The sequence below is a fragment of the Centroberyx affinis genome, unplaced genomic scaffold, assembly GCF_046629955.1.
Source record: "Centroberyx affinis isolate AG114_WGS23_722 - 3 ecotype Tasmania unplaced genomic scaffold, CSIRO-AGI_Caff_v1 ptg000659l_1, whole genome shotgun sequence".
Lineage (NCBI taxonomy): Eukaryota > Metazoa > Chordata > Actinopteri > Beryciformes > Berycidae > Centroberyx > Centroberyx affinis.
The window spans coordinates 1-24,921 of NW_027279285.1; the positions used below are offsets into that span (position 1 = coordinate 1).

At 43.9% G+C, this 24,921-nt stretch overlaps 1 protein-coding gene across 1 annotated transcript in view; it reads left to right on the forward strand.

Moving 5' to 3' along the window:
- Positions 1-5,497: 5,497 nt before the first annotated feature.
- Positions 5,498-24,921, forward strand: part of LOC139643837 (plexin-A2-like) — a 53,026-nt gene continuing 33,602 nt past the window's right edge. The window contains exons 1-4 of the mRNA XM_071519115.1: positions 5,498-6,727; positions 8,624-8,806; positions 18,545-18,679; positions 24,535-24,635. Of these exons, the coding sequence (XP_071375216.1) occupies positions 5,498-6,727; positions 8,624-8,806; positions 18,545-18,679; positions 24,535-24,635 (1,649 nt within the window). The remainder of the gene's footprint in view (positions 6,728-8,623; positions 8,807-18,544; positions 18,680-24,534; positions 24,636-24,921) is intronic.

Below are 24,921 nucleotides of genomic sequence, written 5' to 3' on the forward strand. Positions count from 1 at the left end.
TTAATATTAAATCATGCAGTAACGCCGCTTGCCAGAGGAGCTGCCAGCCTGAAAGAATTTCATTTTCTGTATATTGGTTTCAGTGGAGAATTTTAGCATCGCACAGTTTTAGTATCGTTAATCTAAATAGTGTTTCTGAGGCCTTTCTCCCTCACTAAGAAACATTTCTGCTGTTTGAATCTAAAATGTGGAACATTATGATGAAAATTAACCACAGGCCAACTGTCACAAAAAAAACAAAACACTGTGTGGTATCAGAGTGAAGATATCCTGTGGGTATCTGCAGTACGAGCATCCATGCTACACATTATGCCTTTTAAGGCCTGAATGTGTGTTTCAGTGAAGGGGCCCGTCGCCCTGGGCTGCCCCTCCGCAGCGCAGCCACAGATAAAACACGCTGGACTGATCACAAAACATTGCTTTCCTAATAAACCCCACCGGTCCCTTGTGATTCAATATGACATTCATTTAAAAGTCATTGTTAATAAAGACGGCATTTTCATGTCCTAATTCCCCTACCCATCACTGTAGGTACCAGCGACAGCCCCTGGCTCTGGCTTGCTGGCTCCCTCCTCCCTCCTGTCTTTGCCACGTTTGACCTACTTCTGTCTCCACAACATTGTAAACAGATCTACTAATTGCCTTCATTTATTCATTTGGAAGTCAAGTTCTGTTGCGGCTGGCGCCCTCCCAGCTCATTCATGTGTAATGCGTACAATGCTCGCCCTCCCCCCGATGACTCGTCCGTGTGGATTTGCAGCAAACCCCAGACAAAGGTATCCCATCAGGCCATGCGATTTTGCCACGCTTAGATACTGTAAGTGCAAGCATCAGGGTCACATTGTACAGACTTCATAATGACGCTACAGTATACCAAAAAGTGCAGCACAGCACAGCGTTGCAGCCGAGATCTTAAATCATTTCTGAGAAGGAACTTCATGACATTCAGCTTGTATCAAGAGTGCAATTCAATCTCCTGCTACCTTTAAATCCCTTATTTTGAAGAGCGTCTCTGCCCAGCTGTCCTGTGATCATGAGGACAGAAGCTCTGTTATGACTATTGTATTTCAGACACTGTTCCGCCCCCATGGTCCCATACTGTTATTGCTTTTGTCCAGCCTTATAAATCTAGGCCACAAAAAAAGCAAATGTTTTTATCACTTCTGATGCAAGTGACACGACTCCCATTGTTGACTAAGTGTGAGAACAGAGATTTCTCTTGTAACCTTTAGAAAGATCGTGTCACAGTCTGTTGACTATGTTCCCAATCCCACACATCTCTATAAGCCAAGACCTAAAGAAGATAAACTTGAACAGCATGCTATTCATGGAAAGCCTGTCCTTATTTGTGGGAAAAAAAGATATTGAGCCATATTGTTGGTGTTGGATAGAAACCCTGCATCTTCAAAAATATGAATGTTTCAGGAACTAAGAAAAGCAAACCTGTTTTTAGCTTGATGACATATTTTTGACATTATCCAATGGGTTTTGAAAGGGTTTCATAAGGCAGAGAGTTCAGGGATTTTTCCCAACCCATGTAATCCTTCAATTGAAACCAATTGGAGTTAAGAGGTTTTCATACAACAACAGTGATATGAATTGCATCAGTTCTTTTGAATTGAAGCTTTTTTGCTCTTAATGCCTGGAACAAACTTATCAAATGTACCACCAGCAACATGAATGCTGGCCTGTCCGTTATTCACCGGGACAAAGCACAGGTTCATACTATCAAACTTGAGCAAGCAGTGAAAATGATGCACATGGACAGCATAACAAGGAAATATCTCCTATGAACATTTTATTTCATCTCTGATGGCAGATGGGTCAAACAAACAAAGCAAAAAAAAAAACCTAACCATCCCTGCTGTCCCATGAATCATGCCTAATAGGACACTACCGAAGCTATGACAGCTCACCCCGATAAAAGCTGAACCCAAAGGATGGATTTGGTTCCGCTGATCTCGATCCAGGTCAAGGGGTCGTGTTTGTAGAAGGCAAGAGGCTGGCTTCTCCCTCCTCTGCCCTGTGATTGGTGCCCGCTGAGAGCTCATGTCCCCAGAGGCCCCAGCAAACCATGTTCCTGTGTGTGAGTGTGAATGAGTCACGTCTGGGCAGGAGTGTGAGCGTGTCTGAGTGGCGAGGCGGAGAATTCAGCAGGGAGGACTGCGCAGGGCGAAGAGCTGTCTCTATAATCCAGGGTAAACACTGAGTAGCATGACTGCACGCCTCAGACGTGACCAAAGCCGGCAGAACAGAAATGGATGGAGCGATGAGGCTGCTGCTTGCCTGCATGCCTGCCCGGCTCCGTTTGCTACCAGCAGCACTTCCTATATATATATATATATATATATTTATATTTTGTTTGTTTTTTTCTCCCCGACGCTGTAATTCTCCAGAGGGCCTGGCTGGAGACTCTCAGCGCTGAATTAACCTCTGGGTGGCACTATCGGTGTCTGTGGGTAACGTCATGCTAGGCTCAAGCCTGGCCTGGCAAATATCATTTTGTCTGGTATTAGCTCTCACTCACTATGGTTTTCAAGAGTTTGGTCCTCTGTGTTCCTATTTCATGTTGACACAAGGGCAATGCTTGAGGCCCTGATAAATTTATAATGCAGATTATATCAAAAGGTCATAACCTGGAAGTTTGTTGTGTGATTTATAGCGGGGCGAATGGATTCTTTTGAAAATGACAACTCACTGGTGTCTGTTGATGTGGTAAACTAGAAGCTTAAAGCTTAAAATGACTATTTCTCTCTGTTAGCTAATTCTCCATAAAGTATATGGAGTAAGTATGGAGAACTTCATCAGCGTATTAGTAGGTGTACATAAAAATTCCAACTAGTAATACCATCACAAATGTTTGAACAATCCCCGTTTCCACCAATCCCATCAATTATAACTTGCAACTTCACAACTTTCAAAGTGAAACATAGTACGGCGATGCATTTTTGGGTGTTGACCCCCCAAAAACCCTGTGTCCTTTTCCATGGCTGGAATTTATTCTTTTGGAAGAATCAGTTTCTTGTGCAAAGCACTGAGTCACTCATGTCTGTCATGGTCCAACCCGCCCACTTTTGAACAGTCCTTCCCCGCACTATGTCCCGTTCCAACATCCTGTTTCAAATGGAAATACATCAAATTACAGAAGCAGGACAGTATGAGATAGATTGATACATTGAAATGCCGTTTCCTTGTGACTTAAAGAAAGGTTTACACTCCACAGGGAATAAAGATAATTTTGACCATTGGTTTGGGCAACTTACTTTTTAATGTAATTTGCTTTGCACATAACAAACAAAAGTGTTGCCAGATTACCTTGAAGGCCTTCATAAAACAGAAGCACCATTGCTCCCTGCGAAATATTTTAAAATGCCTGAACACTCTTCATTCATAATGTTTCACATAAAAAGACAAATGATAGAACATGCTGGTTAGAAACTGGTTCAGGGACACATCAGTTTACAAAGCAGATGATGTGAGGGATTTTGAGAAGGAAATCGTTGGAGACGATTTTGCCCAAATAAAGAAGCTGTACATCTTAGAGCCAACATCGCCTGCCAAATCTCCGGCTTCCTAGAACTAATAACAGCAAACACAGTTTTTGTGGCCAGTCGGGGAAAAAACGGTCAAGAGAAGAGAAGGCAGCCTCGCATTTCATCTAACATTTAAAACAGAAATGCAGTATGAGATAAATTGATACACGTATTGAAAAGTAGGGTAGATAAAGAAAATCAGATTTCAGGTTTAACGCAGTGATACGGTGCATGATAGATTAGTCTTCGGTGGTCAATTACAGGGAGACTTGCTCACACTGAGCCTGCCAAATTGACCAGAGTAGGTCGAGACACTCCAGTGACTTCTCCCCCGGTGTGAGCATGGCAGGGACAGATGGACAGGAGATGCTGGAGTGGAGCTGGAGTTAACCCAGCCAGCTCAGTGTCGGTCCATCCGCTCCATCTCTGGCTCCCGCTCAACTCTGCCGGACGTCCTGTTAGCTGGCCAATAGAGAGCACCCACCGCATCATGGCTCCCGCATTAGGATCTGACATGGCTGTCTTCATTTAACCTTTACTTATACCAGGAAGTCTCACTGAGAAAACACCCTGTTTACATTAGCTCTAGCCAAACAGGCAGTTGCCTCTGAGCTGAAGCCTTCTAGCTTGGCAGATACTGTGGACGTTGAGAGGCATTTCACTGAGGGGCTGAATGATTTTTAAAAAGGGGGTTTTAAAGAGTGGCAAAGGGGTTAGAGAGCTGCTGGTGTGGCAACAGAGAGGACAGAGGGGCGAGATGGGATGGAGGCTTCACAGCCTCAGAGAGAGCCAGCTTGGATAAGCCTTCAGAGCTGGGGGAAACACAGACGAAGTGGATGAGTGCAGACAGATGTAGGTTTCCTAATTTACTGTCCTTTCCCTTGTGCTTGACAGTTTTATTACTTCAGTAATGGACTAGGATGAAGTAACTGCATGTATGAAGCCACCTCATCTATGATCAGTGCCTACACTAAATTATACACTGCCATTTTTATTCTCTTAGACAATCCAGGTTTGGTGTCAAATTGCCTTATCTCATCTCGTCTGCATGGGAAACACACTGCATCAGACCAAAGCATACAGCACATGATAGTTATTATAAGGAAAAAAAAAACCTAAGTAAACACAACATATATTATTTGTGTTTAATACATCACATCCTTTGGCCTTTGTCAAATTCATCCATCCTTCAGTCCATCCAGCCTTCAAGGGACATTGTTTGTCCCCTGCTAGAAATATCTACATAAAATATGCTAATGAAATTAAATGGGGAAGTGTGAGGGTTGATGCTGCCTGGCTCTGAATCTCTAATGACTCCCTGCCATCCTTGGAAAAAGCCTGATTAATTTAGGAATGTCGGCCGCAGTGGAGAGTGATTAATTCCTCCTGGATTCAACCATTTAAAAGAACAAGAGGGAGGGGAGAAAGGAAAACAGTGAGCCCAAAATATGGAGGCATAATTAATACATTTGGATCATTTAATTAGCCACCCAAACAGAGGGTAGGCACAGGCGCTGTGTGTCACTGCTTTGTTCAAGTAATGGGCCACAGTTAGTTTTCCCGTACATAGAGGCAAATATAATGAGCTCCCCCGCAGACTGGGGGAACATTGGACCTTCTCTTGGGCTACTAAAGATGGGGAGACAGTTTGAACAAATGATTACTTGTTTCTTTGATGTCTCATGTGTCTGACTAAGCAGAGATGGAGAAAAACAAGCACATATACTTCTAGGTTTTATTTGAAGCATCTAATGATACCCTGAAAGCACTTTTTCACTTTCAAAAGAATCAGACATCTTCTCAGTCTAAAGCTAAAACTATCTCTTTTTTCTTTCAGAATGATGTGAAGATCACTGAAGAGGGAACAGACCACACTTCAGCCCATCTTCTTAAGGACAATCCTGCTCCATTGGTGAAATCCAATCCCAGGTGTTTTGTCTGACCTCTGTATTTTTCTGAGCCCTATGGGGATGGGAACGTGCTTGGATAGGGGATGGACTTACTGTGGCCTCACTAAAGGTCACGGTCCTCTAAAGGTCATGCCATGGCCGCTGGCACTGTGGCTATTGACTCTAATCTCTGTGAATCAAAAGACGACCGTTGGACAGTCCCTGAGCACCTTCCAGTCAGAGAGGAGGGAGTGGTCTCTAAACCACCTGACCGTGCATCAGTCCACTGGGGCGCTGTACATCGGAGCGGTCAACCGGATCTACAAGCTGTCGGCCAACCTCACCCTCCTGGTGTCCCACGATACGGGGCCGGAGTACGACAACAAGGCCTGCTACCCTCCTCTGATCGTCCAGCCCTGCTCCGAACCTCTAGCCTCCACCGACAACGTCAACAAACTCCTGCTCATCGACTACTCCCACAACCGGCTGCTGGCCTGCGGCAGCCTCTACCAGGGCGTGTGCAAGCTGATGAGGCTGGACGACCTGTTCATCCTGGTGGAGCCCACGCACAAGAAGGAGCACTACCTGTCCAGCGACAACCAGACGGGGACGATGTTTGGGGTCGTCGTGCCCTCGCAGGGCCAGGATGCCACTCTGTACATCGGCACGGCTGTCGGCGGCAAGCAGGACTACTTCCCGACCATCTCCAGCCGCAAGCTGCCCCGCGACCCAGAATCCTCTGCGATGCTGGACTACGAGCTCCACACGGACTTTGTTTCCTCTCTCATCAAAATCCCTTCGGACACTCTGGCTCTTGTCCCACGCTTTGACATCTACTACATCTACGGCTTCGCCAGCGGCGGCTTCGTCTACTTCATGACCGTGCAGCCGGAGACGCCAGAGAACGGGATGCCTGCTGGCAGCTCCCCCGGCGACCTGTTTTACACTTCTCGCATCATCCGCCTCTGTAAAGGTGACAAGAAGTTCCACTCCTATGTGTCACTTCCCGTGGGGTGCGTGCACCGAGGCGAGGAGTACCGTCTGCTGCAGGCGGCGTACCTGTCCAAGGCCGGCAGGGTTCTGGCCAAGTCCCTCAACATCAGCGCCCAGGACGATGTGCTCTTTGCTGTCTTCTCCAAGGGACAGAAGCAGTACCACGACCCTCCGGATCATTCTGCTCTCTGCGTCTTCACCATCCAAGACATCAACACCCGCATCAAGGAGCGCCTACAGTCCTGCTACCAGGGAGAGGGGAACCTGGAGCTGCACTGGCTGCTGGGAAAGGATGTGCAGTGCACCAAGGCGGTAGGTGTGCTGTAGAAACTCTCATCATGATCACTGGTGGCCCCTCTGATGTAGCCTCACACACACGTAAGCACACACACGTATACACATGCACATTTAGACAAACTATGAAACCCACAGGGTGGCGAGCAGCATTGATTTAGATATACTGTAGGTTGGCTCTTTGATTATTCTACAGCCACGATTACAGCCTAAATAGCTGATAGGCAGGCAGCCAGAGCTGCGCTGAAGACACCATTCAGGTTTTCAGGATCCCGTGAGAGCAGAAGAGCTGGAGGAGATTAATTCTACAATGCTAATCAGAGGAGTTTTGTATGCAGCTTTGATTTCATTCAGGGTTTTGGGCGCTGACTCCCTCCCTCCCCTCCTCCCTCCCTTCTCTCTCTCTCTCTCCCCCCCTCTCGTTCCCTCTATTCTTGTCGCTGTCAGCAGTATTTGAACCCTCTGAGACCTGTTCTTGATCTTGAGAAGAGGGCTTTCTCGTAAAATTCCAAGTCTGTGCCTCCGTGAAAGCTATAATTCAGCATAATGAGTGGCTTTCATGAAAACAAGTTGAAAGCGAGTCATGAAAACAATGATATTCATCACATCTTTCACTCTAGTGGTTCCCAACATCCACTTTGATTCCACCATGCCATCAAACAAATAAGATGTAATGTTATTCACAAAAAGATTTCAGTGAACATAGAGATACATAATAATTCAATAATTAATTCTTACTGCTCAGTTTTATATCTAAAATGGGACTGTTAATGAAATAACGGTTCAATCCTGTTACGATGTCATTAGATCTTGTATTTTTGTGTTTTATAGGATTTTATTCCCTGAATGTACATTTACATCTTTATTTTTGGCAGTTAGCTGATTTTCTTATTCAGAGCGACTTCAAGTTCAACACTAAAATCAGCTGAAATTCCTAGACTGGCAATATTACACCAATAATAAGGAATGCAAGGGTTAGAACAAATATTCAAATAACAAATATTTATGTGTAGCTGGAATATTTATGTCCAATAGAGAAGTGGTGAGTAATAACCTACTAGCTAGACAGAAAAAAAGTCTATTTATTTTTATTTTTTCTATTAAAAGACTTCACTTCAGTTCACTTTACTGATTGTCACATACAGTAAAGCCTCTTTGCTATGTTCAGGCATATCACTTAGCGTAAAAGAAAGCGCAGCACGACCTATAAGCGCAGAATGGGACAGAACAAATGAGTTGCCCTAAAAAGAGAGATTTATATACTGAGTGACAGGCAATTAGCAGAGGTTTGAGGTGGGCTATAGCAGATGTAACAGGACTGCTAAGCATGCCGCTCTCTTTGATGCTTAATCAAAACCTGACATCTCTTGTGCTGTGTGTTTGTGTGATGTCAGATCAAGCAATCTAAAAATCACAGAAACTGGCGCAAAATACACAGCTTTTCTCGTGTTTGCCATGAGCAATTAGTCTGCTCCGCAAAATGCACACGCTCCGAGGCTTGTTGATAAATGGAACGGCCCAAAACCTTTTGAAGTAACCGTTTTTAACCCTGAAAATCGCGCACGTAATGCATGTTAGGCTTTACAGAAGTCAGTTTGAGTTCTCCTCCTCTCTTCGCATGTGTCTACAGTGATCTCATTCATTTCTCCGGCTCCCACTTTCCCTCTCCCTCTCTCTGCTTGCCCCCGTCGCTCCTCCTTGTGTCTGTCATCCTCACTCCTCCTTCCTTTCACTCTCTCCCCCGTCTCCATCCCCTCCTTCCTTTCACCTATTCTCCTTTTATTTGCTTCTCTTCCTCACAACCCCTCTCTTCTACCCACTCAAAAAAAAAAAAAAACCTCTCTGCATTCTCGCTCTTAATCTGTTCTCAATCTTCACCACAACACCCATCCCTCCCTCCCTCTCTCCACGCAGCCTGTTCCCATCGATGATCACTTCTGTGGCCTGGATATCAACCAGCCCCTGGGGGGTTCCCAGCTGGTGTCCGGCCTGACCGTGTACACCGAGACCAGGGACAGGCTGACCTCCGTCACCTCGTACGTCTACAACGGACACAGCGTGGCCTTCCTGGGCACCAGGAGCGGACGGCTGAAGAAGGTGAGAGCACCAGTACACTGACAGACACCGGGGAGCAAGGTGGGCATTGCTCTGCCTAACTTTTCACACTGGACTGTAATAGACACACAGGGGCCATCTGGGTACTTGCGGGGTATTGCTAACTCGCTAGCGATGCTACGAGGCTCTCTTAAAGGAAAGAAATTCCCCCTCAGATTCACTGTTAGATATCAGTAATTTGTGATGGTCAGTGCATTCCAGGAGTGTTGTAATCTACTGGTGTTCCCACTTCCCCTCATCCTGCCTCGTCTACTCCTACTACTTCAGTTAATGATTTCCTACGTTTCCTAGAATGACTTTCACCAACCCCCAGAGAGTGAGCCTGAACTTGCTGCATTCAGCTGTGGGTTTTGTGTGTAGGTGGAGAGAATGATAGCGATAGTAATAGTAAAGACAAGAAAACAAGAATTTTTCCAGTTGAGAAAAAGTGAGTCACGACCCTTACTCAAACACAACATGTCTTCTGGCTGCATTGCATTATGGTCTGTTGGGGCTACTGTCAGAGAAATTGGTCTTTCTGCCTCTTCTACAATGGATTTCTCCCTGTGTGATTGTTGAACATGGGTGCAAAATGGTGAGTCTAGAAAGAAGTTTTTGCTCTTTGATTCTGGGGACTGACACCAAAACCTGACATTTACTGTTGATGTTTTAGATCGCTGAAACATTTTCTCCTGTCAAACTCCATTGTAGCTGTGCTGGAAATGTCTGGATGTGACGCCATGTTGTTTACGTTTGCTGTTTTATCCACGAGAATAACAATAATACACCACAAAGTTAGATCGCCAATTAGCTGTTTTTATGTACCGGCAACATGGTACATAACGCGTTAATGTGCGTTTAATGCATTAACACTAATTAAAGCATGAATTATCTTAATTAATGATCTCATTAACATAACTGGTTTTGTTTTATACATCAAGGTAATTATTGCGGGACATTAGGCAGCTCAAGTCACCTCTTGTTTAACAATGTTAAACTGTTTTAGGATGGATTTTCCTTTTAATGGCTGTTACCATTACAAAATTCTTAGACTTAACTCAATATGTAGAAGTCAGGCGGATCCTGGCAGACAGACACGGTTGTGTTACTTAATTGATGATCAAAAGTAAATGGTTTGAACAGGGAATCTATAGGATTGTGTAACAAACTCACATTTTTCCTATTTAATGTTTTCTTTGGCCGCTATAGGCTTCTTTACACCAGGCCCACAGACATAGGATGACCTCTTTCTAAGACGTTCATGAAGCTGATTTAACCCCTTGTCCATCATGTTTCATTTCAACGCATATCGTAATGATATATTATAATCAAGTTCCTATAAGGCTCGTTCTTTGATCTAACTGGATTGACTTGGTAGCACCGGAGGGTCTGCTTACTGCACAGTCTTACAGTATGCGACTGACTGAGGAAATGTGTGAGAGGACTGTTGTGACACTAGCCTGGGGGCCTCAGTCTTATGAGGAGCAATCTGTCTGACACTCATACACATACACACACACACACACACACACACACACACACACACACACACACACACACACACACACACACACAGGGCCAGACTGGGAGCTCAGATAGCATCACTGGAGCTGCTCCACTGGATGAGCCATCGGGGAACAGAGAAGATAGCCTGGGTGAGACAGAGAGAGAGACGGGGGGAGAGAGAGAGGGAGCGAGAGAAGTGGGAGGGGGGGCGATGCACAGAGAGAAAGAGACAGGGGAAGAGACACAGAGAGAGAGAGACAGAGAGAGATAGAGAGAGGAAGAGAGAGAGAGAGACAGACAGACATAGAGAGAGACAGAGATATATAGAGAGAGACAGAGAGATAGAGAGAGAGAGAGAAAGAGAGACACAGAGACATACAGAGAGAAAGAGACTAGGGAAGAGACAGAGAGAGAGAGAGAGAGGGGAATAGCTAGAGAGAGAGTAACAGAGAGAGAGAGAGAGAGAGAGAGAGAGAAAGATGCACAGAGAGACATACAGATACATAAGGAAGCGACAGAGAGAGAGAGAGAGAGAGAGACATGACAGAGACAGAGGGAGAGAGACAGAAACAGACATACATAGAGAGAGAGTGGCAGAGAATATAGTTTTGTATGTGTTGGAGAAGTGAGCAGTGAGTTCGGGTGAGGAGAGTGTGAAATCCATCATTACTGGTGCAAGCGCTGCGCGGGTAAAAGGGCAGAGTTTGTCATTACATTGACAGAATGTGCGGGCATGATTCAGACTCCTGGGAGCCCCCGAGGAGCAGAGGGTCACGTCTCCAATCCTATTCCATCACCCCAAATGGACAGGCTGAGTGGAAATGGGGCATGACAATAAATGCCATCAGCAGATCACTCAGGCAGCGAGGCCATTGCAAAGGTCAGGCCTGCCACAGGAAGGGCGTAGCTGGGGTGAAAGGTCAGAGGGATAACCAACAGTCTCATGGTCCAGGGCTCCACGCAGCATATGGATCCGTGTCCGTCGTCGTCCTTCAATTAGGCTACTCCTGTTCCCGATATAGCAGGACCTTTCCATCATCGTATCTGTCACGGTTTTGGTGCCCAAGGTGGCTGATTTTAATTGAGTAGTGCGACCCTACGGCTGCCATGAGCTTGTACAAAATATCAGGGACACTTATTCTTTTCATGAAGTACATGAGGCGGTAATGAGGTGAATCCAGGTAAAAGCCAATTATCCCTTATTGATTTTTCCTTATTAAATCAATACCGATCTCAAAGGAGGAGATGTAGATGAAGAGACGCAGATGAGTTAGAGAAGGATTTTTAAGCTTTGAGGCAATTGAGATTAGAGCTGAACAATTAATCGAAAAAAAATCTGAAATCGCAATATGAAATTTTGCAATTTCCAAATCTCAGAGGCTGCAATTAATTGCTTAAGAGAGAGAGGCGATGGATTTCTAAACAAGGTGTTTTAGAGCTCCAGGTAATCTTGGTCCATGAATAAAGTACAATATTGATGAAAACCTTTAATCATACTCCAACTCAGCAAATCCTGCACACTGACATCTATTTTTTTTTTTAACAAAATCACTTTTCTTTAAACAATTTTAAAGTTCTAAAAAATGCATCACAAATGCATATTATCACAAGAAACACAATTGCAATTAGATTTTTTGTCAACATTTTTCAGCCCTAATCGAGATGTGGATTGTGCAAAAGGGGCTGCAACTCTACATCAGTAAAGATGTCCCTATTTTGTACGTTCAGTGTATATCCCAGTTCAGAGGGAGATAAGTAATATCAAAGCTGCCACAGTGGAATTGCGGCAATATTTTAATGTGATTAAACTATTTAATGCGTCAGATTGTCAGCAGGCTTCAGCTTAACTAGACATTACGTTGCTCTCGACAGGCTGGCAGGGCCCGAAACATCGCAGATTTCATCCCTGCAACAACCAATATGTCCATCAGCAGCTTCCACTCTGTCGTTGAGCAAGGCACTAAATGCCTAACTGTTCCCTCACTACAAGACCCTCTTGATAAGAGCATTAGCTAAATGTCTGTAAGTATAATTTGGAGGATGCAGACGCTGCCGTATAAGAGGTTGCTATCTTGAATGAAATCAAAACAAACCAGCACTTCACCCCAGTGGCCGCAGCCACTTAGCAGCAGTTTTTCTTAGAAACGGCTGAAAATGTTAAGCTCGCTGCAAATAAAGGCTTACTCAAATACTCTCATGTGCAAATAGTGGATTCATTATGGCTTGTTGAGTGCTGACCAAGTGAGGAAATTCTCTGGTGCATATCTAAATGACTCTGGCTTTTCAAAGTCACGGTTTCTAGGAGGGGGCAGGAAGGGGAGATTCGGTGATTGAAATCATGAGAATGGAGTTTCAGAGGCAGGGAATAGGTGTGTTTGAGGCTAAATTGAAAGGATTTTCATAACTGCATGGAAGGAGCCGTGGCCTGAGGGCAAAACTCTCAGCGGATCACCATTAGATGTTTCAGCACAAGTGAAATTCTAAATGGCGTTAAGTGAGGCAATTTTGTGATAACATGGAAAGGTGTGCATCTTCCTGCCTTCCCTGACTGCAATTTATTTCGTGACTCCATCTCTCTTTCCTTCTCTCTCTCTCTCTCTCTCTCTCTCTCTCTCTCTCTCTCTCTCTCTCTCTCTCTCTCTCTCTCTCTCTCTCTCCCCTCTTCTTTCTCTCTTCTTCTTCTTCTTTCTCTGTCACACACATGGAAACACACAAAAACTCTGGGACTGTACTGTGGTCAGGAAAATGAAAACCATACGAGTGCCATGAATTGTTCGACTGTCCCTTTCCCACTGCTTTTGTTGGTGGGCCATGGGAACCCACTGAACAATGGGAATGATTGGAGGGACGGGGCGGGGGGGGAACGGGGGGGGCAGTACGGAGGAGGCCAGGAAATAGAGAACAGGAAACCGTGTCCTCAAGGAGAGAGAGGAGAGCAGTGAGACTCAGAGACTCAGAGGAGACTGTGGTCATGTTGTAGAAATTATGGTATGAAGTTCTTGGAAGCTCGCCACGCAGCTGAAGGTTAGGTTGAGCTCCATCCTGAAATTTGTCCGCTAAACTGGGAGGCTTTTAACAATGACCCCAAAACACACACACACACACACACACACACACACACCATTACCTCTCTTCCGACCCAGTTGGTAATCATGTTTAGGTAATGGCACTTGCCAACATACAGCATGTCTAGTGGCTGTGATCAATACGCCTCTCTTTGTGACTGTAGTTAATGTGATGGCTGAATGATTAGTCCTGTTCTGTAATACGGACCTCCACCTCCCTGACCCCCCCCCCCCCCCCGCCGAACACTTTTCCTTTTCATTAGCCTCAGCTCTATCTGGACCCTCGTCTCATTAGCATTCACAGAGCCGTGATGGATATATGGGCTAATCAATGCCCACTCTCCTCAGCTGTCAGCCGCGATCTGACCATATGCACAGCCACTCAACCTTAAAGGTGGCCAGTTGTCTGGCCCTTATGTCACCGCATTTCCAGCGTCGCAATATTGAGTGAAGTCTGGGAACATCCATTTTGAAGTCACTGACTGTGCCAAAGTCTGTCTTGCTTACAGTCTGTGTGCATCTACTCTACTTTTGATTCTGTGCTGTGTTTTTTCCACTGAAATGGAAGATTTCTGTGTAGTTTCCTGCCAAATTGTAATTTCCTTACTTTTGGTTTCATGTGAAAAAAAGAGTGGTTTGATGTTTGTGTGCAGGACAACTCGTCGTCTGCCAGGAAAGAAGTCAAGTACAAATTAAACTACAACAGAGTAATCCAAAAGAAGTTTATTGTTGAATTTGACTCAAAGTTGATTGTACCAACCTCCTCATGTCTGGGTCAACGGAAGTTGGACAGACCGGTCTTCAGGGACAGAAGCAACCTTGTGAGTAGCAGATTGGAAATGATTGGTTGAACAGAGTGCTCCTCGCCTCCTGGGTCATCATCCATATGTTTAGGTTAGCAGCATGAATTTAGAGGGCACCGACTGGCAGGCCACATATGGACACACTTTTTTTAGGATTGGATTGCCATTGCCGCATAAACATAGTAATCACCTGCTTTCCAAAGTTTCCCACTCTGTAGCGGAAAAGTAGGATTTCAGGGATATTTACATGTGTACTTCCTCTCAGCATGAATAAAATCATCAGCCAAAATGATCTCAGAATCAATCCCACATGTAAATCCTCAAGGGGGAGAGACATGTGGGCAAGTGCATTGCTCATGCAACGTCTGGCAGCCTTTCAACTGAGCTAACCCCGCTCCAGCCAAGTGACATCCTAGAAGTCAGGCTTTTTGTTTTCTTTGGCTCTCACAGGATGAGAGTGCAGCGGACCATTCGAGATGCAAACCGAGCCGTGAGAGGAGGAGGTTGTTTTGGTTAAAAGCACACGGGCTCACGTTGCATATCGCTATCTGTTTGTGTAGCCGTACTAAGCTTGGCTGTTTATATCGGTTGCAGGTTCTGGAAGGGGATTTCAACAGCAGGAAGGATATTGCTGTTATTGGCCTAAATATTATTCATGGGTTAAATATATACCTCCTCAACTGTTAGATTTACTGGGAAGAAAGAATGAAGGAGAGAAGCACACTGAGGTCATATGAACATGTGGTATTAATGACAAATCATTTAAATGGCATGGACCGCACAGAAGGGACTCTTTGAACTTTAGAATTAGGTTTTCTCTGGTTTGTGGCTAATAGGCTACAGTATAGTGACTAGGCCTGTGTTGATATGAAAATTACATAATACGATTATCTTGACCAAAATTATCTCAATATACGATACTATCCATAATGTTCTCCATCTCCAGTACTGTTTTTAAAAACTTTAAAAACAGTATTGTAATTCAGTTAGTTTCAATTTGTTTTAATTACTTAAAAACGAATTTATAATATCAATCACAAGACTTTTGACTTATTTATTTAAAAAAAAATAGATAGAATATAGAATATAGTCTTAAACAACACAAATAAAAATCCAAATAACAGCATCATTTGACTAAATAAAGTCAAATGAGTGTCAAATAAAGCTCAAATGCCCTGCATCTACTTTAACTCAGTCAGCAACATGACTATATCAATTTGTTAGATATATAGTAATACTGGTTATTGTCCCATCCCCAATAGTGACCCCATATATACACAATAGTCCTAACTATTTACAAACTGTTTTTATCATTCCACTGCTGTGGCTATGTGTTCTTGATATGCCACAAGCAATGGTACTGTATTGATCAAAACAAGTGCTTATGAAACTGAAAAAACTTTACCCATGAGCACAATTTGCAACTACAAACTCTCCCTTAATGAGAGCAGCCAACAAATAGAGTCTGTTTTGTGCGAACGTGTAGGTTTGTGTGCAAGAGTAAGTGCGTGTTTGTTTGTGCGCACATGTGTGTAAGAGCGTGTGAGTGTGTGTGTGTGTGTGTGTGTGTGTTTGTGTGTCATTCACTACAAGCAGGCTCATTATAAAACCAATTAAACCCGCCTTACTCTCATTATGGGGCTGTGGGGCTTACAGAGAGATTGAGGACCTGTTGTACTCCCAGAGGGCTGCAGCCCGGTCAGTCCTGTTTTAAATGATAAAACCAGTTTAAATCCACTGAAATCAAACACCATGGATGGGTCAGGGGGTCAGTACTTTCTCTGAGCTCATCCCTGAACCCCTTGCCCTTGGTCAGCATCATCGTACCTAGCTAAATACGCTCCGGCTCAATATTTCAGCCTATATATTTAATTCTGTCCTTCTTATTTTGGGGGGTTTTTCATACATGGCTTCACTGGCGGAATGCTTACAAGCTCTGTTTTCTATCTGGACTATTTATGAAATGAAGAGTGCAGGAAATATAATGAAAACTGGCTCCTTTGCTGCGTGGGATTGTGGTAAGAGAGAGGAGGAATTGGAGGAGGAGGAGGAGGAGGAGGAGGCAGGGAAGACAGGACAAGAGAAAGAAAACAGACAAAGAGCGAGAGAGGCTTAGCACTGGATAAATCTGTCTATGAAATAAGTATTTAAGGGATAGGATTGTTCTCGGTGCTGAGGTCTGGGTAATGACAGTCTGATCGGTGTGAGACAGACTGTGTCCTCTTATGATCTGGAAGCGCAGATCCTAGGTCACTCTTCTGTGGCTCGTTACTGGGCTTCGGTGTTTTAGTGTGTGGGATGCCCCCTACACACACACGCACACACACACACACACACACACACACACACACACACACACACACACACACACACACACACACACACACTCTGTCTCTCTCTCACTTCAACTCTCTCCCTCCCTCATTCTTGGCTGGCAGAGCTGCCGGTTGGAGAGCCACAGCTGCCTGGAAGGTGGAGGCGTGATTGATTGATGCAGTTTTGGTGCCCAGGGGATCCAATCATGTAATCAGTTTGTATTGATCGGGGCTGTCTCTATTGAGAGACTGCTGAGGCTCTGTGCCACTGTATGTGTGAGCCAGCCTGGCACACGCTCAAAATCTTCTGCAGTCACATTTGATTTGGGTGGCGAGGTCGCTCAAGTTCGCATGTCAGGATGCATGCAGGGAAGACTGTCGCGACGGCGCCCCAGACATTTCACAAAGCTCCCACAGTTCTCTGCTCCATTTCCTCATTATTTTGCTTTTTTTAAAATTATTATGATTAAGAAATTAATTCAGCTTTACTGTAATTGCATCACACGGTTAATGATTCAGTCTCCTTGAATTTTAAATAGGGCTTCAACCTGGGTTTGCATAGCTAATGAGGATCTTTTCTCTCAACTATCATGCTTTATTCAAGGTTTATTCCTTTTATTTCATGTCTGTGACTGTTATTTCAAGTGTCAAGCTGTCTGTAAAAAGCTATCATTATTGCATGATTCAGTTCAGATCACTCCTGTACAAATGCTGAAAGACGTGTACTCTCTGCATAGGTGTGCAAATAATGGCATGTGTTTCTGAATAAAGAAATGAAGGAGCGCTATTGAGTTCGTTTATAGTCCAAGTACAAAACACATAATCAATTGTTCTTTGGATCAGGCAATAGTCATGCGGGGGAGAACCAAACAAACAAGGACATCTGTCTTTGTAAATCTAGATGAATAAGTAGATGAATAACTTAAAACAGCTTTATCATGGCGTGGTTGCTACTAAAGGGAAGTTTTTATCTTTGTCTAACCGTGCCATAATAACGGTTTATTCAGCTTATTTGTCATTTCAATGTGCCTTTTACGTCTTTACAGCCCCAAGATCAGTAAGCTACTTACAACGAAGACAGACCTGCTTGTTTGTTTGGTTCTCCGGAATGGCGTCTTATCTTATTTGTAGTCAGAGGTGGGAGAAGGGAATCGAAATCTCTTTACCAGTGGGCATCCATTCTCTATGCACGCGTTTAATGAGCCCCAAAAGATTGCCGTCTGAAAGTCATTCCAAAGTCAAATTGATCCTCTGAGGCTGAGCTTACTGAACACATTTCAAAACTCGACCGCGGCGTGGACCGAGCTAACCTCAGGGGGGTTCGGGTCAAAGCAATACTGTCAGATTGAACCACTGATTGCCACAGTACAGCAGAGTCTCACCAGATCCATCTTTCCCCTCTCAGTCACACCTTTACATCAAAAGTAGGGATGGGACGATATATCGAAGTTCAATATATCGCGATACAAAAATGTGACAATACGTATCATGGGGCAGAAAAATGAATCGCAATATTAGCAACATTTTGTTCTGCTGTAGTAATCACAAATGAGATTTCACAAGCTCTCCGTCCTAATTATATTATTTGCACTTTGTAATGACATTCTTAAATTGTTGTTTACATTCTAGCAAGCAAATGCCATTGCTAGAAAGATTTATGCCTCAGAAATAAATATAATTCTGCACAGACTTTGTTGTCAAATAACTTTTATTTATTAGCCCACATTGTATTGTGGTTGTATCAAATTGTGAACCCCATATCGCGTATTGAATCGTACCGAGAGATAAGCATATCGTCCCATCCCTAATTAATAGTCCAGGTTTTTGTCTTGGTGACACTGGTGCAGAGATAAGACAGTAGCAAAGCACACACTAGCATATGGTACAAGGACAACGGGACCTCACAAACAAAGCGAAAGGGAGAGTACAATGCATACGATGGACAGTAGACTACAAATATCACTGCAAATATACATTAAACATTCAGTCACAGTGTGCGTCCTGCAGCATGGCATTCACTGTCCCTCTGTTTCTGTGTTTCTGTCCCTGCAGATCAGGGTGGACGGCCCTCTGGAGGGAGGAGTGCTGTACGAGACAGTGACTGTGATGAAGGATAGCAGTCCCATCCTGCGGGACATGGCCTTCTCCCTGGACAGGAACTCTCTCTATGTCATGTCTGACAATCAGGTGAGGAAATGCCCTTGTTTTATTTCTGCTGTCAGGACATAAGGTGAGCAGCGGGGCGAGGTTGTAGGAGAGGCGAGACGGTCCGTCCTTCAGCTGGACGCCCCGGGTTCAAGCCCCCCGTGACAGCGAGCGTCCGCTGCTGTCGCGTCCTTGGGCGCGATGCTGATGCCTACCATTAAATTGCAACTCCAAATTTTCTTTTTTCTTAGTTGAAATGAAAATGTACGTGTTTATTTTTGCCACTTGGTTCATGAAACTCTAAAAAAAAACAACAAACACACAAAATCAAAAATGCATGCATACTGAGGTGCAAAAATAAGCGTCCTTTTCTCATTTCCGGAGGATCTTTTTGGAGATGCGTGGATCTAATTGAGCGGGATTGTGTATGGCAAAAAAAGAACTAGAGTCATGTTTGTGCTTTTGTTTGCACAAATATCAGTGTTACTGTTAGCATTGTTATTGTGTAAAGTCTGGAATTAGGAGTAAGACTGTTTAGAATCAATGATTAATTCAAGTTAAATGATAAATTAATACTATTTAATTGGAATCCTACCAGATGATTATGCCTTATCCCCCAGACACAATGTGGCAATTCCCTAACATTCACAAACTGTATGTCTTGGGAGTGTTAAATATGCAGGGTTGGTGGAGAGGGATGGACTACTGTTCTAATTACTTATCCATGCGCATTGACTTACAGTGCATGCATCTTTGTACATGCCACACACATCCCATAGAAAATCATTAGCGGCTTGGCTTAGCTTTGCTGTGAGGCTGTATCCCCCTAGTCTGCTCCCCAGTTGGACCGGCATCACAGAGGCTAGCAGTTGTTGTTGTTGTTGTTGTTGTTGGACGATATTCTCTGGACTCATTGGAGATAAGAGCGAACAGTGGTAATCACTTTCAACTCCCATCAAGTGATTATTTTGGCACGGCTGCATGGCACTGTGAAATGGGATTAGGTTTCAGTGCGGCCAAAAAAAGCCCCTATCACTGCTCTCACTTGTCTTCTGACTGTTGGAATGCATTAAACCCCCGAAGTCGCAGGACGGAGAGGCAGAGGGCATCGGGACAATTGCAGTTGTGTCAGTTATGTCTGAGTGCTTCCAAACTCTCTTTCTGAGTGCTCGAAAAACAGCGTACAGCCCATGAAAGCGTCAAGTTTAAGAGAACAAGGGATGCCGTTTGAAGAGTGAGAGCGAGAATAGAGACGGTATTGTGTAAGGGTACTGTCTTCTAAAACAAATCAAGGCGGCTCTTACTAGAGTGTGATAGACTGGAAGAGACAGCGCATCACTTATTGATGAGCGTTGGTTGTTCAAGGAGAGACACATGCTTCCTTCAAGGAGATAGCCAGCTACTCCCTTCAATCCGCCTCTGGTGACACATAATAACCAAGCAAAACCCAAACCCAGCTGGGCCAGGCATTTTCTCTCAATATTAGAACAGCTTAGGCTTTGTGGCCCTCAGGAGCCCAGAGCAGAGTAAAGCCTTCCCCTCTCTCTCTCTCTCTCTCTCTCTCTCTCTCTCTCTCTCTCTCTCTCTCTCTCTTTCCCTTTCTCTCTTCGCCCTTCGTTCCCTTCAGACGTTCCCGCGGCTCGGGTAAGGAATTCCACGGGGAGAGGGGCTTCGCTCGCAGGTTTCCCACATTTCCAGTAGATCCCAGAGATGAGAGATTTTTGGATTCCTGGGAGCCAGACAATACAGAAATGATGTGGAATGAGGAGCGAGGCGCAGACAGATTTGGCTGAGATCAGCCGACCCTCGTGGAATAACAATGAGCCTCTCTGTCTCCCGCCGAGTGCAACACGCAGGGTTAGCATGATGATGAAGAGTGAGGAGAGGAGAGGAGAGAGACAGAATCAGTGTGTGTGTGTGTGTGTGTGTGTTTTGACGTGTGTGTGCGCGGGTCTGTCTGTGTGTCCATCAAAACCGTCATTTGGGAAAACATCACTGATATGAAGCAAAAAAATTTGACAGCAGTTAATCTTTTTTTTACTGTATGCCTTTAGTTTGATCATTTCTAAGAATAGCTGAATGTATCCAAACACACGCTCACCTCAGTGAACGTCACTGTTGCTTCTGTGAAATGATGGCTAAGGCTTTAAACCTGCACCGCTAAGAGAAGGGGGAAACTGCTCCAGGGTTTTTCCAGGGCAATCTCTCAAAGTGCTATCCTGTAAAATGTAAAATCATTGCTTGAAATCCGTCCCATCCCCTTCCATGTTTCTCTCTGTCTCTCTCTCTCTCTCTCTCTGTCTTTCTCTCTCCCCTCTCTATATGCGTGTGTATGTGTGTGCTGCTGAACAAGTGGAGTGCAAGTCTCCCTGTCCTTCATATAACACCATTGTATCACTCAAAAACAGAACACATTACCGTGGATAATACCTTTACCCATGATCAGCATGTCAAACTGAGGTTACCATCTATAATCTGATGAAACTATGTGTTACTGGAATCAGTGGTGCTATAACAGAAGAGTTAATTTCTAAAATGTCATAAATCAGTGGGTTTTTGATGCCCTGTGCACTGCAGTACTCTTCTCAGGTGCCAGTCAGAGCAGAGGCAACAGTCCATACAAATTCTACTGCACACTGCGGTGAAATATTTTCATCATTGTGTTTTATATACCCGGTTTGTAAAGTTCAGACTTCATTATCTTTAAAATAAAGATGCTCCAGTCTGTTGAGCTGTTAGCATTTTGTCAGCCGAGACCTTTAATTACCCATTCTTCATTATACAGTGACGCAGTTTGTCTTCATTTTGTGCTACCATTCATGTTGTAAGAGTTTCAAATGGTGGTTGTCTTATTTTAGATCAAAACTCCTCAATTATACCCATCCCTCTCCCACTGCACACTAACATTTGGTATGAAAGTAAAAGGCACGGAATGTTATTTCACTGGTTAGGTCTTTGCAAAATAGGAACATTAGAGTATCATCTTTCAATGTGGGGTTATTGACTAAAAACTCTCGAAAGTGGTTATGTAGCAATTTGGAATGAAATCCTTAATTTCCTGTATTGCTCTGTCCTCAAAAAACTGATGGATATGACCTGAAATACCCTAAACTTTCTCCCAACCGTCGTGTGATAGCTGCGGATTTTCCCGAGGCAGAGTCAGGATATAGGATGATAGTAGAGGGACCTAAAAGCCTGTATGCTCATCTGACAGCATGCTTAAAGTTCCAGCAAATCCGGATGAAAGTGTTAAAGTGATAGTGGACTGGTAAGATGATAAGGTCGAGCATTAGTGTTAAGGGCATCCCAGATGTTGTGAAGTGATAAAGATGTAATGATTCCCAAAGCTCGTAAAGTGGACGTGATCATCTGGCCCCGCCATGAAGCCACACTGAAACATAATCAAAACCAGCCATATTGAGACTTTGCCTCTCGGGGAAAGGAGGATTTTCTCTGTTACTCAGTGTTTGCTTTAAATGATCGGTTTCTCCTGAAGAAATTATCCCAGGGAAGACAAGATAAACAAAGGCTTGATGAGAAATACTTAAGTACAGCATCTGCATATGAATGATTTATAAAGCATCTATGTAGAGCTTATGAAGACATTATGAAGGATCAATTCATTGAGGTATTACAGTATTACGTCTTCCTCTACAACCAACTCTAGGTTGGGCAGGTTCATAGAAGGAGATACAAATGTATATGTGTATAGATGTGTAAGGTAAAATATCAACTTTTCAGGAACTGCAGCTTGACCACTGTGCATTTAAGAGTTTATCCAATGGGTTTTGAATGGTTTTTATAAGTACCAAGGGTTGTTTAAATTTCTCAAACAATAGAGAGGGATGTGATCCTTCAACTGAAGTTAAAGCATGAAAATCACAAAAATTTGAGTTATGAGGTTTTCACAGAACAATAGCGTTAAATAGGTGTATAGAGTATGTATATGTATATAAATATGTATAGAGGGTGCTCTATACATCTATTTAAGTAGACAGATAGACAGATAGATAGATAGATAGACAGATAGATAGATAGATAGATGGAGACAGAGAGAGAGATTCCGATCCCCATTTCGAGCGTCTATCATTTGAGGAGACATCAAACAACAGGACCTGTCTTTTGATCTTATTTGGATTCAACACTGTGCCTTCTTGCTCAGGTCAATTCCACTGAACAAATCAACTCAGATGTGCGGCGGGAGCTTCACAGTTGATTCGCAGCGGCTGAAACAGAGGATCCATAGCGTTCCCCTTGTAAAAGGTCACGCTGCCCAGCGGCCGCAGAACAACTTTGTTAGTTTAGACGAGCTCCAGCTCACGATGATTCATGGATTATTCCTACTGCGTCAGATATGGACTGAGAACCCCCCCCAATCCCCACCCCCCTTCCCGCACTCCAACATCATTTTGCTAATGGAATGCACCGAATGTGTTCTGAAATAAGGGGAAAAAAAGAGAAAAAGTCATTTTGTAGGGAGCAGCAGATAATCCATTTTGCCAACACAGACCTGAGAGAGAACCCACTTACGCTATCAAGAGCACCGGAGACACTCTAATCCATAATCCACTCTTCATTTGTGATTGCTTACATCAGGAAATTGCTTGCATCGCACGTCGAGACCTAGAATAATAACAAAGTATAAAATAGCCGGGCTGAGGCTGAGGCTCCGAACCTGTTTTTGTATGCAGGGGCTGGTGCTGGCCGTGTGACAGCAGTGTCTCTCACAGCAGCTAATGGAGAGCTTATGCTTTGCCAGGCGTCCACACAGAGAGGTGGCGGCAGCAGCGGTGTGTGCATCTGTCTGTCTGTCTGTCAGTTTGACTGTGTCTGTTTGTTTGTGTGTGTTTCTGTGCAACTGTGTGCAGAACAAGTTTAGAGATAGCAGCGTTTAACTGTGTCCTCATAGAGCGATAACTATTGTAGAAGTCCACTGCGATCATCTGTCCTTGGTCTATCCTGATTTAGTAGCGCAACAACCGCTGCAGAATGTTATTTCTCAAATCTCATACAGAATCTCAAGTAGAACCGAATAGGGATTTTGCAGCACAAAAATAATGTTTCTCAGGTGACTAGTTGCCAGGTCTACTTGTACTTTCTGATAGCTGAAAAAAAAAAGCAATTGAAAAAAGAAATCGAAAATGTTTTTCCAATCAATTTCTCATGTGGGCAGAGCCACAATATTGCATGGTGCAATATTGTGTACACAGCAAGAAGTGTTTTACCTCTGGGACATTATACAACATGGACTGCAAATGCAATGCCAGAGTCTTTCATATAGGCCTATTCTACACTAAAGGACATGATGCCAGGGGGCTCTCTCATCAGATTATTGTTTATTATCTCATCAACAAGTTTTGGGTACATGCCTTCATTGGCCTTATTTCTGGCGGCCATTTTGAACTTCCGACACTCTCGGAAGATTGGCATATATAGTAAATTAAACTAGTGTTACTTCAACACCTAAGTGAGGAGTTCAGATAGACCTAACAGTTATCGAATGAGCAAGCAACCCTTGGGAAAAACAACTACTTGAATTTAGCAGGGAAGTTAACTAACTTACTAGCTAGTTAGCTACTAGCTAACTAGCTAGTAATATTGGCCCAATATACTAGGGTACTAGGGTATATTGGGCCAAATATAGGACCTTAAAATGTGAACCTGTCCTTCTTGAGATCCATTTGTTTCTACTATGTTTTTCAATGGGGAATCTGTGAAATGATAAATGTTTGTCTGAAAAAAAAAAGTATAAATAACATGTTGAGATAATGACCAGTTTTAATTTGCATGGAGAGAAGGGTGCCTTATTTGTTTTAAGAGGAGTGTATTTTATGTGTCTCTTTCTTTTACCTCTGTAATTCCACATGTTAACACTTCCCGTGTTTGCTCTGGTCCAGGTGGCCCAGGTGCCTGTGGAGGCGTGTGAGCAGTACGGCACATGTGCAGAGTGCCTGAGCTCCGGTGACCCGCACTGTGGCTGGTGTGTCCTGTTCAACATGTGAGTGTGTTCACCGTATCATCTCCCTCCTCACATAAACACATCATATCCCCGGGTTAAAACCGCAAACACTGGTGTTTTCCAAACAGCTGGCAGCAAGCATGAAAGACGTGGAAGCAAGTGATCCTTTTAAAATTATGCAATTTAATATAGCAGACTTTGTGCTCGCTGGAGTTCACCATTATCAACAGATGGCGGTGAAACTGAAAACAGCGAACTGGTTGTTGTACAGTATGATCCCTTTTAAATGGTGCTATTTAGGACAAGAGACGCTGCATGCCCAGAT